Here is a 15,263-nt window from a genome sequence, read left to right as displayed (position 1 = left end):
CTGGATTGTAACATCCCTACTATCTGGTAGATGTTGAGATATTTTGCTCTATAAACCTGCACGACAGGAAAGATCCGTAGAGTGGGGCACCGACAGACACATTGCCAGAAAGACATCTGAAGGTTGATTGGCTGTTATGAGGGATAACAGACTGCTTAAATCTACTAAAGGACGACTCTTTTATTCAAATTCACAACTTTGGATTTCCAAAAAGTACTAAAAATATGAAAATACTTTACAAAACTGTCCAAACCTCTAGCAACAACCTACTAAATCAATTTGTCTTTACTAAATAACTTAAAACCCCCTTCTTTATTTGCCTGGCTTTACACACACAGAGGTTTGTCACTAAATTACACAGATAAACTCAGCTTCTGTCTCCGTGCTTTTCCTTCAGGTGCACGCTTGTCTTTCTGTTTGGGGCCTTTTGGGAGAGTTTATCTCGAGTACCTGTGTAATGTCCAGTATTTACCAAGGGAAGCGCTGTCTGGACTGTTCAATGAATGTTTACTATCTCCCCTGCATGCACACACACACACACACACACACACACACACACACACACACACACACACACACACACACACACACATACAATACATATACATTCACTCACTTCTTTCAGCCCTTTGGAGATATTGCTTAGGCATTGCAATGAGATATTGGGCCAGCGGAAGTAAGAAAGAGGTACATTAATCACCAGTTGGGTATCAGTTAACACACACACATTCTGTCTAGCAAACAGCGCTTTGTGCATTGCAAATGAATGACTTTCACACACATTGTTCAATATTCCATTCATATGTTATCATCGTGGGACAGAGCAGATACAGAGTGAGTTTGTGTTCAGTATGTGTGTCTGATTTTAAGTTGACTTTCTTTCTAATTTCAAAGCCTTAAAGACATTTTTCTACAAAAGGGTCAAGTAGGCCAACTCAAAATATATGATTCCCGAACAAAATAACGCTGTGTAGCTTAGCATGACGAGCTTTTGTTGTGCTCCTAAACCAGAAGTGTTTTCCTGTGAGACTCTCTGTGAAATTAAAAAAGAGCTTTTCTTAGCCCAGTTATAGGACTCAGTTTGGAAATCAGGGTAATGAATACGCAAGGAGGATTGTCTCAGTTTCGCCCTCCAGTTTTCTAAAGTACAACATAGTGTGCTGTAGATTTGAAATGAAACACAGCATACAGATTGAGTGCACATGCATCTGATATTCTCTATACATATGCAGGGATTAGTCTATTGCTTTTTAATCTTTTCATAGATTCATCCAAAGATTTTGAACCCCCCCAGTTTTCATTCATTTTTTTTTTTTAATATCACTATATCTTGTTCCCTCCATCTGTCACTCTCTTTCTCAGATATATATATTTATCTCTTTGCCTATCTATCCTCCATATTTCCTCCCTGTCATCCAGCCCTCATTTCAGTTTAAGCTGCCTGCTCCTCCATTTTTCTCTGTGCCTCTCCTTTTTCTCGCACTTTCTTTGCTACTACTACTTTTATATATAAGTGCAAATCCTTGGTAGGAGCCAGAACCACACTTAATTCTATTTTTATATTATTGTATTATATTGTTCAAGGGAAAGATGCTTGACAACATTTTTCCTGCGCCCATTCATGCCAATAAAGCTCTTTTTGATTTGATTTGAGGGAGACAGAAGAGAGCAATGCTGAGAGAGGGAGAGAGATCTTCACTAGTCAGCTCTGACAAGCCTCTGTAGACTCAGTGGTCTATGTCAGACTGGAGTGTCAACTCCACTTGTACGTCCAAGCATATTATTAAGAAGACATCTTTTGTTGTAATCAGTCACCGCTGTCTTTTGAAAAGTCAATGCACAAAGCTGGATGCTTGCACACATCAGCTTTTTTTCTTTCCACAGCCAGAAGAAAGATATTTCAAGACAAGCGTGTTGCACAGTACAGTACGCATGCTGTTAAACAATCACACACTGCGGCCTCAAATTGATGCTGCTACAGTACGAGGGTGACGGAGGATTTGTGTTGTGAGTCTGTTTTTGATGCAAGAGGTTGCATCACAAGCTGAACTAAACTGAGCAGCAGCACCGTGAAGCGGTCTGACACACTGAATTATTTTCCCATCTTTATTCCTAAAATCAGAGCAGATTCTCACGTAAGAGTAGATTCTGATGTAACTGCTGAACCGCAGCCAATCGGGGAAGGATATTCCAGCATAATTCAGCAAACCTAGGCGGAGAGGATGGATAATGCTGTCCACTGAGTCACATTGTAATGCCCTAGCACCACCTGTTGGTTGTGATTCGCATAGTTAAGGAAACCAGACTTTTTCATTTTTAACAGTTCAACAGAAGAGTTTCAACTTTCTGCTTTAAGGATATTGAATATACAAATGCAAAGAAAGAGAAAGCATAAAAAGTATTTTGTCAGTAAACTTAATTTATTACATATTGTGCTCTGGACATCCTGTGTGTTGTGTGTGGATTTTGTTATTAGCATTTATTCTGCAAATTGAGTTTTGGAGATGACTCACACATGGAGGTGCAGCACTTTATAACAGCTGTCCTGATGTCTGGGTTATTTCACTTCTTATTTAGACAGTTTTGATTTACTGACCAGAACATTAATGTTGTCTTGAAGCATTGCATGTGTTTACATCAGTTTGTTTGATAATGTTATTATTATTTTAGCAGTCTATCTTTCAAATGCTGTCTGCTGTGACTTTTACTACTTGTGTCTTATGTGTTAGTTGTCACTGTGCAACCAAACTAGTTTTGCTTCTGATTTATCTGATCAGATAATTAAATTAATTATATGTATTTCAATTATTCTGCTTTACTGACCGTAAAAGTTTTAAAGCTACACATAGTTGGGGATAAACAAAAGTTGGTTTGTGGCTGCCTGGACACTGATCGCTTTTTTAAAAAAAAATACAATGTACTGTAAACTTCTCTGTTTGATCAACTGTAATAGAGTGACCAGAGTCAGACTTTCACTTTAATCATTATTACTTTATTCATCATTATATGTTTTGCTTTAGCGACTGCTGGAAAATTTGAATGGATGATGCACCTGCACAGCTGGTAGAGAAGAGTCAGAAACCTGGATGAGATGTTTACATGCCACAGTGTCCTAGCTTCAGTTTAAATACTCACTACTTTGACGTTAGTGTGCCGAGCTGTCTGTCCTTCGTACTTGATTATTTTTGGTCTTCTTGCTCTTTAACATTATTCTGTGAGTTTGGTTCTCTTCTGTTAAGTAAAACAGTCCCCTAGAAAAGATGGTTAATAGTGATGTCTGTTTCCTAGCCCACGGTCCTGTAATTATCTGCATTTCCCGATGTTTAATGGGCACGCACAACTCCCCAAACCTCCTGTGTCCTACCAATAAAAACACACAATGATGCACAAACATGTACTGATATAGAGGAAATTAATTTACCTGGAAGCTATGGCACTTTTGTTTCTATTCTACTTGCACCACGTTGAAGCTAATTGTCTCCTCGCTTCCCTTTCTCCCTCTCCCATCCCTCTCTATTTCTTTCTGTCTCTCCCACCAGATTCAATAAAATTCAGAACACGAAGAACACAATGAAAAAGGATGGCATCAGTTCTTTGACCTACAGAGTGGTTCAGGTCAAGAGGTACCCTCTCTACACAAATATCTCTGTGGAGATCGGCAAACCACCACCTCGGCCTATTAAGGGCTAAACAGAGAGAGAGAGGAGGAGGATGACCGTTGACTTCAGTTGAGACAGGGGGAAAAGTTAAGTTTTAGGAGAGTTTAAAGGAATGAAAGAGAAGACATATCCTAGACATTTAAACAGATGTGGGAGTGGAGGAGAGAGGGAAAAGTCACAAGCACATGATAGTCTCTCTCCCTCTCTCCTCTTCTTTACCCATTTCTCTGTTTCTTTGAGATTTCAGCTTGCCATATCTGTGACCAGGACGCAGGCTCTTTCCACCTACGACTTTTTCAAACAGCCAGTGGCAGGCTTCACACCTCCTACCTTTACCAACCAGTGACTTCCGAATTCAAGTGTGGGGACCAAATATAATAAGTTCAAATATCAGTCGCTAACAAGGGTTGGCGTCAAACTTGGAGTTGAAACTTGGAGTTTTTATTAACAAACAAACTGGAGAATGTCTAGTGGCATATTGACTGGGAAGGTTGACAGGAAGTGTTGCTGAGAGATTCGATATGAGACGGTACCATCATTTGAAACTTTGAAAGTTTTCACGGCCTATTCTGAAACTCTGGAAAGCATCCAAGGTCATATAAACCAATGACTGTAGCCATGAGAAAATGGGCTTACTACATGGATACCTAGACAATGTGAGCAACAGATAGCTACAAGATGTGGTACCTGCTGGCTGGGAAAAGAAATATCAGGAAACTAACCTGGTGGACCTTACAAATGCCATCAAAGACGCCAACTTTCAGTATTTACAGTAATGGTCGGTAGAACAAGGTTTCCTTTGGAGGCTAATTGACATAATATGATGACATGCAGTGATGGATTGAATTGTGTCAGATAGTTTGCATATCAGAGATATCTGCTGAATCATATCTTGAAAAATGCTGATATTGGACAGTTCACATATTTACGTTTTTTGTCAGGGAGTCACCTGTTTGGATCTAATTACTCAATCAAATCCTCCAGTATCAATTAATGAATGTGTATTGTGCCTGCATCTACCGCAGAAGACTAAAACCAACGCTGGGATCCGCTGATAAAACGTGTTTGATCATCGTCAACAGCAACAAACAACTGAGAACTCTGTTTTTGTTCTCAGTTTTTTATATATATAAACTAAAACATTTTAGAAATGGATTTACTGGAGTGAGGGAAACGTTTTCTCCTGTTCTGGATGCAGTTTGGTGGAACTACCTTGGAAATGCATTTGAAATCAAATCGATGAACTGACAACAGGCCAGATATATACTGACAGCTCAGTTATGATTTTAGCCTCATGTGGTACATTTTGGAGGTTAGGTTTCTTGAAACTTTTTTTTTTCTTTTCATTTGAAGAAAGATGAAGGTTAATTTTGGTGCTTCAGTGATACATTTGTGTTGTTTCTGCAAAATACAAAAGATACAAATGGGCTGAGGTACTTCATTGGTCTTTAAGTTAAGGGTTTGTTTAAGTAGAAATATGCACTTTTTTATTCATAGGGATAAATATCAGAAACGAGTTGTCAGGATAGATTCATGGCTCATGTTTTTGTAGGCAGAAAGTTGTGGGAACAAAAGCTGACTAGCCTACAATGTAACCTGAAAGTCAGACTTAAAAAAAAATAATTATCACAAGTCTTTAAAACTCTATCAATACTATTACTATACCATTTTTTCCCACTATCTGTTTCTCATATCCTGTAGGAGGAAATTATAACGTCGTAGTCACCTGCTGGTGGAAATTGCGAATTTTAAGGCAGTAATGAGACGTTATCATTTGAGCAGTTTGACTGACGTTTCTATTGCTGCTTCAGAATTTATCATCATCATCATCAGCTGTCAGTTTTATTTTGTAATCTATTTTATAACACTTAAAGACTTCAGAGGCGATGGGTTTAATGAATCAAACATTTGGGGTCACTTTTTGTTTTTTTGTTTTTTTTTACTGAAACTTAATTTTAAAACTTTTTTATTTGATGAGTTTCATAAACTTTCCCTATGTGACACATGAAACAACAAAATATCTTATCATGATTCCATCTGTTATCATTATTGAAGCCTTTGACTGTTTTATGCTTTGAAACATCTAATTCATCATTCTTCTTCCTTTGTTTTGTTCTTCCTCGTGTCTACTTCTGAAGCTGTTACTGCTGACGCCTAAATACCAAACTGATGCCTTCAATAGTTATCTTAAGGGGCAGGGAAGGTTATTTTTTATTATTTTTTATTGAAATCTCATTCCTTTTGGGGGTAAAATCACTTGATGAAAATGTGTGTTTCAAGATGGGTAAACTGGTTAGATTTAACAAACATTTTAAACAATGAAAAACCTACATAACATATTTCTTACATCCTACCTTTGACATTTGAATCAGACAGCTAACGCAAAAAAGTTTTGCGTGCTGGTTTCGATTTTCTATCATGCAGAGCAAATTTGGGCTTTTATCCTGGTGAAAATTGTGTATTGTTGGCCTTCTCCTGATCAGCCTTGAGGCAAAAATGTTCCCATCTGTTTGGCTCTTCATTATCTTTGCCTCAGGCTTGTTGGAAGGTATGATTGCTCGCCTCTTCATCACACACTCCCAGTCACACATTCACAGCCTCTCCTATTTGTTGCATGGTCTCTCCTTTCATTGCCTTTTCTTTCTTACTCTGCCAGTCCAGGCTGTATGTGTCAATGGCACACTGTTGTGCTGTGCGGTGGGCCCACTTCAGGCACAGCTGTGTCTCAGAAGAGTGCTCCTTCTTTCAATAGATATCGACAGGGGCTCTCTTTGTGTTTCTGAATCTATGCCAGTTACTGTATCTTTACTTTTCCATCTATTCTGTCCCTCACTGAGCAACATCCCCATTGGTGAATGTTTCTCCTTTTTTTTCATTCTCTCCTCCTCTTCATCAGATTCTCCTTTTCCACTTCACCCTCCCTGCTGTTATACTCTCCTGGTGTGAGTTTCAGTGTCCTCAATAGGCAGACTACAAATGGAGAGGTCAATACAATCTCTTCCTTATACTGTTTACAGTTTACCCTGTGCAATACAGTTTCCTCCACCTCTACACTATTTGACAAGCCACTGTTTTAAAGTGGGATATAAGGTGATAAAAATGTTTTAAAGGAACAGTTTGACGTGTTAATATCACTTTCATATCTGTAAATGCAGAGCTAACTGTTACAGCCATTAGCCAGTTAGCTTATGTTAACATAAAGACTGGGAACATCAGGAAACAGCTCACCTAGCTCTGACCACTCTAACCCCCAGAAGCAAAATCGACCTAACAACTCCTCTTAAGCTCACTACTTAACATGTTATTTCTTGTGTGTTTAATATATACCAAAACTGTGGTGTAAAAACAGCAAGTGGTGGTTTTACAGGAGGGTATGCGCTAACTGTTGTCTAACTCTTGCCAGGAAAGCGGTTCTAATTGTGTTAATTAGTAAGTTTTACTGTTGCTCGTAGACAGATTCTGTTTCCTTTGGACATAGCCATACTAGCTAGCATTTTCCCTTTGTTTTCAGTCTCTCCGCTAAGCTAAATTAGCTGGCTTTAGCTTCATATTTACCATACAGAAATTAAGTGGTATCTATCTTCTCATATACCTCTCAGCAAGATAAAAATCATATCATGTTTTTTTTTTCTGTTTTATGTCCAAATAGATTTGGATTAGATTGGATTTTTCCGGTTCAGTATTACAATTGAAATTAATATCTTAAAGGCTTTTATGAGATCAGATACATGAGAAAAGTACTAGCTGAAGAGTGACTAGTTGATGGAAAAAATGGATGGATGTGGAGGGAGAGGCATGGCCCCCCTGTGTATAAACAGTAATGAGGGTTATAGATATAAAGATCAGCAACAGAAACTTTAGGAAAAGTATTTGAAACGTTTCTTTTACTTGAGAACCAGAACAACCATGAGGAGTGCTTGATGTTTCTTAATGGACTTGCAGTACTTCGGCTTTTGAGGCCATTGCAGTTATCAAGCACACCTCAGTTGGTAGTTTTTGCAGAAGTATTTGAAACGACTTTTCAAATATATTTTGCTCATCTGCTGCAGAGAGCAGACAGGACTTTCAGGCCTGTGGGCATTTTTAAAAATGTACTGTATCTCTAGCTATGTTTTTTTTGTACATTGAATGTTGAAAATGTTATCTTATATAGAATGCATTATGTCATATCAAACCTACTTTTTCTATACAATCAATAAATCTGCTGGTTAAAGATTGTAAGATGGTGTTGTCAATTTATTTTACTGTGTGCACACATGTGTTACTATTGTATTATCATCTTTTTCCTCTAGGTTACTGACCAGTACAGTAACTGTCAAAGTCTGGAAAATGAATGAGACCCTAACCCTTACCCTAATCCCAAGCACTTCCTGTCCAGGTGTCAATGTATAAGCAAAACAATGAATCCCAAAAATGCACCCAAAAAAAACTTGAAACAAAGTCATCTGCCTTATAAATGTAATGTAAAACAAGACTAAGAGTTTACAGCCATGGTGTCTCAGAGAGCCTGTACTTTGGCACAACAGTTATTTGGGCTAAATGCTAAGTAGCTTTAGTTCAACATGGGACCATGCTAACATTTGCTAATTAGCACTAAATTTAAAGTGTGTCTGAGGCTGATGGGAATGTCATTCATTTTGACATCATTTGGTCACAAACCAATGTATGAATGTCTGAATCAAATTGAATTGCAATCCATCCAATGTTTAACATTTCACTCAAAACAGCAAATTTAATGGTGGTGCTAGACGGAGAAATGGTAAATCACCGAAGTCATTAGGGTACGTAATTTGTAAATCATATCTGTACAAATGTTTTTGCCAGTCCATCTGGTAGATGTTGACATCATTCACAGGATATATGGAAACTGTGAGCTGCTGGTAGCACAACAGGAAAGGTAAGTGGATCATATAAGTCATAAAAATGTTATCCTGTGGGTAGCATGACTGTCATTTTTGCACTAATTGCAGTTTCACAGCAATCCAAGCACAATGCTATTCTTTGAGCCCTTGGGAACTTCACCTGCAGACTGAGGTAATCCCAGAGCTTTTTAATGTAATGTTGATGACTATTGGCCACCCTGTTTGCTGTCTGCTGTTGCCATGACAATCCAAATAAACCTACTTCTGTTTTGGCTGTGTGGTCTCGGTGACACTAAATTGGGTTGAATTGCGGACTGAATCTGTCTTGTATTCTGCAGTCCTTCATTTTCTCACCTTCCCAATAACATATCTATAAAGTTGCAACAGTAGCACTATCCATCTTTTACGTTTTACTTATTTTGTTATTCTTTTATCGTTTTGTGAGGATCACTGGTCCCGATCTGTCAACAGAAAATCTCTGCAGGGAAATCAGGATGTTAATTTCTCAGACAGAAGCCAAACTGTTCTCAAAAGCACAAATTGTTCACTGAAAGTGGAAAGACACAACTCGAGAGAGAACACAATGTCAGAGATGTTTATTGGACATGGAAATATGTTTTAATTAGGAATATTTCACAGTACATGCAGTATGACACTGCATGGGGGTATGATTGACATCAGTTCCCTTTTCGTTTCAGTGAGTCAATTGAAACTGCACTTTACACTGATTTTTTATGATTATCAGTAATTCATTTGATAGGTGTTCATCTTTAAATTTAAACTTAATCCCAGACAGACAGTGAAACCATGTCAAGTTGTCAGTAATGCTATACTTCATGCAGCAGCAGCAGCACTGCACACATACAAAACAACACATAATGACTTTTGGTTTTCATTCAGAGGTCCCTCATAATTAAAGTGATAGATGATGACAAATAACTATGTAGGAAGGGCGACTGCATATGAACTTATATAGAATGAGTATGCATCAATCAACTTCGTACAACATTTCATCTTAAATTTAGATTTTTAAAGGTGGTAAATGGTAACTGTACACGTTGATAATAGTGGTAATTACAAGAAAGGTTGTTTTTATGAATGTCTATCTCGCTTGTGAAAAATGAATAAAGCAGTTAATGACAGATTGTTTTTCCTGCACTACAGTGTACAAACACAGGTGAAATGAAACCCTGTTTTCAAATACTGCCCGTTTTTACAGTTCCAGTACTGATGTGATAGGCCATAGTCAAATGCAGTATATTTCAATTAACATAGCAATTGAATAACAAAATGTATAGAAAACGGCTACAAAATTGTTTATTGCTTTGCTAAGGAATTTCCTAGTCTAAATTACATCACAGCTGTGCATGTATTTTGGTGCTGCATCAATCTGTGACAGGTCAATTACAATGTCTTATCATCCAATAATCTCATTGGCTTTGTTACGTTGCTAGTCGTTTCCCAAAGCAGGTGTCTGAAAATTAAAAAAAAACAAACAAAAACAAACTCCTGGGTAAGTAAGGTTTTTTAAAGTTAACTACTTTCTCTCAAGTAACACTCAACCAGTGTGCCCTGGTAGCTGAATGGGTGGAGTGCAATATCCCTGGTTCAACTCCTTGTTACATATTGCATCACTCTCTCTCTCCTCCCTTGTTTTCCTGTCTGCTTCTCCACTATTACCTCTCCATCAAGGGAAAAAATGCCCAAATACATATCTTTAAAAAAACACAAACAGACCAAATCCAGTTAACCTTTTAGAAATAATGGTGTACAGGCAGATGAAATATTAAATATCTGTGGCAGGTTCAGTTTTCAAGGGTTTTTTTCCGGTTCCTGTCAGATTTGGTTTCTTAGATAGACGTAAAAACGTTAGGGACAATATTTGTGGGTGTCTGAGGTTAAATTTAAAACAAGTTTAAAAACTGCAGTCTCTATTTCAAAATGTATACAGTTTTAGTCCTATTTTTCTTTCTAATTTAACTGTTTGCTGTGGTTTTCAAGGACTAGAATTCATCTTCTCAACTGTGACATTTAAAGTCTTTTCATAATGTTGTCCTTGTTTGTGATATACAGAGCAAGTAAGGCCTGATGATGGGCCAACAATGTCCACCAAAGTGACAAATTCAATGGGTCTCACAACAGTAGAAGAAATGTTTGATGGATAATCCTTGTAGATTGGTAGCTGATCTGTTCTAATGGCCTGTGGCATTTTAAAAAATACCTTCATTGGTTCTTTATTCAATTCTGTTGCCAAAAAGTAGATTTTTTTGTTGCTGCAGATGATCTGTTATGTTTGACTAGACCGCTGACATTTTCTGAGGCACAGGAGGGTGCAGCATATCAGTAAAGATGGATGGTGTATAGCTGATCAGCCATCAAGGATTGTGTATTTTAAAATACCAGATGGTTCTCTGCTGACAGAGAGAATCACTTTTGCTGGATGGATGGTTGCTCCGGCGTACAGTTTTTGAGGCGGGAACAGGTGGCGAGACGGTTTCCCTCCCAGTAGCCTGCATCCTGACCGTCATGACAACGACACTTGGTACAGGAGTCGACCCAGACAGGCTCTCCTGCAGGAATCACCTGACTGCGCGATGCGTTAGCATAGCAGTTTGGTCCTGGAGGGAAGATGAGCAACAGAGGTGAGTGTACTTGCAGCCAAACAGATAATACAAACAGGTAAGTGCATTAAATCAAGTGTACAGCATTGTGCTACGACTGAGATGATACATGTCCTCTGAGAGGCCTTTCAGGTATATTTGGGGTTTTTTTTCAATTTAGAATGACTTTTCCTACTTTCAATTTATCATTTCAACTTACCCTCCTTGCATTCAGGGCAGCATTTCCCAGGGTGGTAGACAGGGTTGACACATGGTGGAGGGGCACAATCTGCAACTAGACAGCGGGCGATGCCATCACTGTCACAAGTACACTGCTCACATTCTGATGGCTGGGAAACACAGACACAAAAACATGTATACAAACAGAGTGAGACTCTGTGTAACGGAAAAGAAAAAGTATTAAAAAGTTGATAATGTAACAATCTGCTATGCAAATAAATGTCCTTATGGTTGTATGTGCATACATATGCCTGCCATTGTAAAGCACTTTGGTGCAAAATCTGTTTGCTTTTTAAAGTGCTATATAAATAAAATAAACTTGAAACTTGAAATGTGGGTTGTTAGTTGTTGATACTGAGCAGCGAATGGCAAATTGCTGTCATATTTCTAACCAGCACCAAGACCCCCTCATGCCATCTCAAAAGGGGGCGCTATTTACCTCTAATTCCCAACTGAGTACTCAAGTTACATACCAACATACCACAATGTGAGTGAGTTTTGGAAAGAAACTCACTGGAAGAGATGCATATAGGCTTATTATCAAACAGTAATATATATAGTACATTTAGAAATACTGTGTTATAGGTATAAGTTTATTATAAAGTGTGGTGCATGATTACTCATTAAAATGTTACGCTTTAGTTACAGAACAGGATGAGACCTGCATGAAACAAAGAGATCCAAAGTTTACACATTTAAATAATTTGTGGTATTCTTATATTTTCCAGTTGGATATTAGTCTTATACTGCATAAAGACTATAGTTCATAGCTTTGCAGTGGCATTTAAAATAAGAACATATAAGAACCTTTACAAATAGTTTTTTATTTGGAGATTGCAGACAATTCGACTCAGTGGTAATATGGAGGCCCCATATAAAAACAGAGGGCCTGCAGCCAACCTCTGTATTTGTGCACTCTGTCAGTAATGGCAAAACTAAACTATACTCTACAGTAAATCCATGGTCTCTAACCTTTTTGACTTGTAACCCCTTAAAATGAAACAGTGTCTTCTCAAGATCCCTCATTAAAGGTTACAGCTTCAGTGTGGATGAGAGTTGTGAGCCTTTCAAAAAAAAAGAAGAAAGAAAAGTAATCTCTGCACATTCTAAGGCCTTATCTATTGGTGCAGTTCCCATGTAAGAGGAAAACACTGGTCATTCCTATTTTGCAACCTATCATGTAGGTTTTAACTTATGATATTTTCAGTTAAAAAAAAAAAATCCATCACACTCTCTCAGAGTACAGGATGATGTTTTTGATGTTTTGGTGTTTTTGCTGGTGTCTTGTCCTGACAAATCAAAAGTCAAAAACTCAAATAAGAAAAACTGCAAACTGACTTATCAATTATCAAAATATCAAAATCAATGTTCCTTCTATCAACTAAATGTTCAATCTGCCATATGTGTCATTACTTCCAAGCTTACCTGGAAGTTTTGCCCCAGCTCGTACACCACTCCTCGGTACTCACACCCGATCTTCTCGCACCTGGGGCAGCAGTCGGTGGGGTAGTGGCTAACATGGATGCATGCAGCCGGGAGAGAAGTGCACTCAGTGCGGGCACACGCAGAGCCCTCAGCGGTGCACTCACACTGGGTGCAGTGATCAGAATCCAGAAAGTACCATTCCCCAACGTAGTATATGCTGCCGTTGGCTTGGCAGGTGCTCTCCTGCTGTCCGGCGACTGAGAAGCCAAAACCGGCCTGTGCGCAAAGCAGTAGTGCCAAAACGGCGGTGCGTATTCTGCGCTCCAAGGAAAGGCGCTCACTGAAAACCTTTGCCATAATGCACCTGATGATTACAACAATTTAACAAACAAGGGGACTTCTTGACAGATTAAGACCTCACAAAATAGTTTGTTACATTGTTGGGCTACTGAGCGCAAAATCCTTGATGTTACCTCTGTACTCCTTCCACAGCGGTCTACTGGTGCTGTGCACACTTCTGCAGAGAGCCAGGAAGGGGGTGGAGGTTGGGGGCATTGAGAGGGAAATATTCACTGCACCTCTAAGAATTCACACGCCAGTTGCAGCTGAAGTTTTGGTCACCTCCCAGTTCAACATGTTGAAGTAGACTGCAGTTCAGACTTTTAATAAGAGCACAGATTACCACTGTTGGTAATGATTTGAGTGTACAAATAACAGATGGTAGAGTGTTTCGCTTAATTCGTCACACTGTGCTTTGCATTTTTATTGCAACATAATTTCCAACTTAAAGAACATGTACTGTGAAGAATGAGTAAAAGTATATTTATATGATTTAAATGTCCACCGGTGAGTTCATCCAGATCTCGCGATAAACCCCCCTCCAATCCCACCCCCCTACATAGCAACTGGAATGTTTGACTTGGATACCACAGCTGTGCTAGGTACAAGTTGAGGTGAGAGTTTTCTGCTCTTTAGCAACACATATAACACATTTTATCAATTCGTTTTGTAGTTGTATCGGTAATGTCAGGAACTTGCCATGTGGACATGTCACTTTTTTGTGAAATATTTGGTGTAACGTCCACATTTGGAGAGAGACATTAGCTTGTCTTGCTACTACTAGCTTTCTACTAACGTAGCCTTCTCCTCTTTAAGACTACTAAATTAGGTTGTCTTTCCATTACTAGTTAGCGCTAATTTAACAGTTTCAAAGTGTGTCTGAAAACCCCAGTAACCTGCTGATATTTTAAGTTTTACTTAGTAGTTGAAAAAATATTCAGACAATTTACTTAACGTTAATCAGAAAGTGTCAATACAGCAAGTGAATCTGTTAAAAATGAATGTTAACTTACTCCATTACAAATAAAGTCCTTTGAATCTTACCTAACGTTATTGTATTATATGATTGGATCAATTATTACTGATCATTTTACTGCTTTAGCTCATCAGGGTAGGGCCGTTATGAACTACTTTGTATTCTGTTGGGCTGTTTAATCTATTAAGGTGTATTTTATAAGCCTGCTTTGTGTGTAAAATCTTTAATCAGCAAAGTGACTCCAGCTGTCAGATAAATGTAGAGGAGTACGATATTTCCCTTTTAGATGTTGTGGAGTGCAAGTAGAGAGTTAGCATTTGTACTCACAGCAAGAACAGTACTTGAGTAAATGTACTCCACCACTTATTTTTGTCTAACAAGGAGCTTCGTCATAACAGCAAATGCTGACATACTCCTTAATGTCTCCTAATGTGGTTTTTACTGTTATGTCACTACAGTTGATTTCCATTTTTTCACCCATAGATTGCCACTCATATGCAGTCTACCGACGGAAACCAGTTTTGGTGCCCTGGTCAGTCTCTGTGGAGCCTTATTGCTGAGCATGTTTCTGGGTCAGAGGTGCCAAAGATTCGTACAGCACTGGGCTGTTCCCTGATTGACATGTACACAGAGGTACATGATGAGGTGAGAGGGTTTTATGACTCTAATGTTTTCTTTATTAATATTTCTTCAGGCAAAATGTTTCTACTTGGCTTTTTACTTGGCACATTCCCCTTCACATTTAGTGGGTGAAGCTTTTTTCGTCATTCATATTTTTCACACTTTCTGATGCTTTCTTATGTCCTTTCAAATAATTCAGATAGTGGGTCTTTTTCTAGTAGGGTCACAGCACTAGCACACCATACAACCTACAAAATTTCCTTTAATTCTTAGTCTCAGAGTGAATAAAAAAAGCATTCCTGGCCAAACAATTTAAGAAGTCTGGTGTTATGTTGTGTAAGTAGGTTCATTTGGCTGCATAAACTCAGATATTACAATCCCCAATCTCCCTAATAAAAATGAAATGTGGGTAAACTAGAACTGTGCGGCCGTGAACTCCAAATGTGAGCCAGACAGACATCAATATTTACTCAAGGCCGGCTAAACTCTCAGCCCCAAAGCCCCTAGCATGGAGAGCACTCTAGGAGCTCGGGCAAGATGA

At 38.5% G+C, this 15,263-nt stretch overlaps 2 protein-coding genes across 2 annotated transcripts in view; one reads left to right on the top strand and one right to left on the bottom strand.

Moving 5' to 3' along the window:
• The window catches only part of b4galt2 (UDP-Gal:betaGlcNAc beta 1,4- galactosyltransferase, polypeptide 2), a 145,031-nt gene extending 141,341 nt beyond the window's left edge, over nt 1-3,690 (top strand). Inside the window, exon 7 of the mRNA XM_062428799.1 lies at nt 3,540-3,690. Within this exon, the coding sequence (XP_062284783.1) occupies nt 3,540-3,690 (151 nt within the window). The remainder of the gene's footprint in view (nt 1-3,539) is intronic.
• A 7,258-nt stretch (nt 3,691-10,948) lies between these two features.
• On the bottom strand, nt 10,949-13,143 carry zgc:113531 (uncharacterized protein LOC541359 homolog). Its single transcript, XM_062428208.1, has 3 exons — nt 12,787-13,143; nt 11,342-11,471; nt 10,949-11,139 (listed from the first exon to the last, which is right to left on the bottom strand). The coding sequence occupies exons 1-3, from the start codon at nt 13,141-13,143 to the stop codon at nt 10,949-10,951; spliced, it is 678 nt and encodes a 225-aa protein (XP_062284192.1).
• Between the last annotated feature and the right edge of the window lie 2,120 nt (nt 13,144-15,263).

The sequence above is a fragment of the Scomber scombrus genome, chromosome 11 (assembly GCF_963691925.1).
Source record: "Scomber scombrus chromosome 11, fScoSco1.1, whole genome shotgun sequence".
Lineage (NCBI taxonomy): Eukaryota > Metazoa > Chordata > Actinopteri > Scombriformes > Scombridae > Scomber > Scomber scombrus.
The sequence above is the reverse complement of the archived record's forward strand: the minus strand, read 5'-3'. Positions and strand labels throughout refer to the sequence as shown.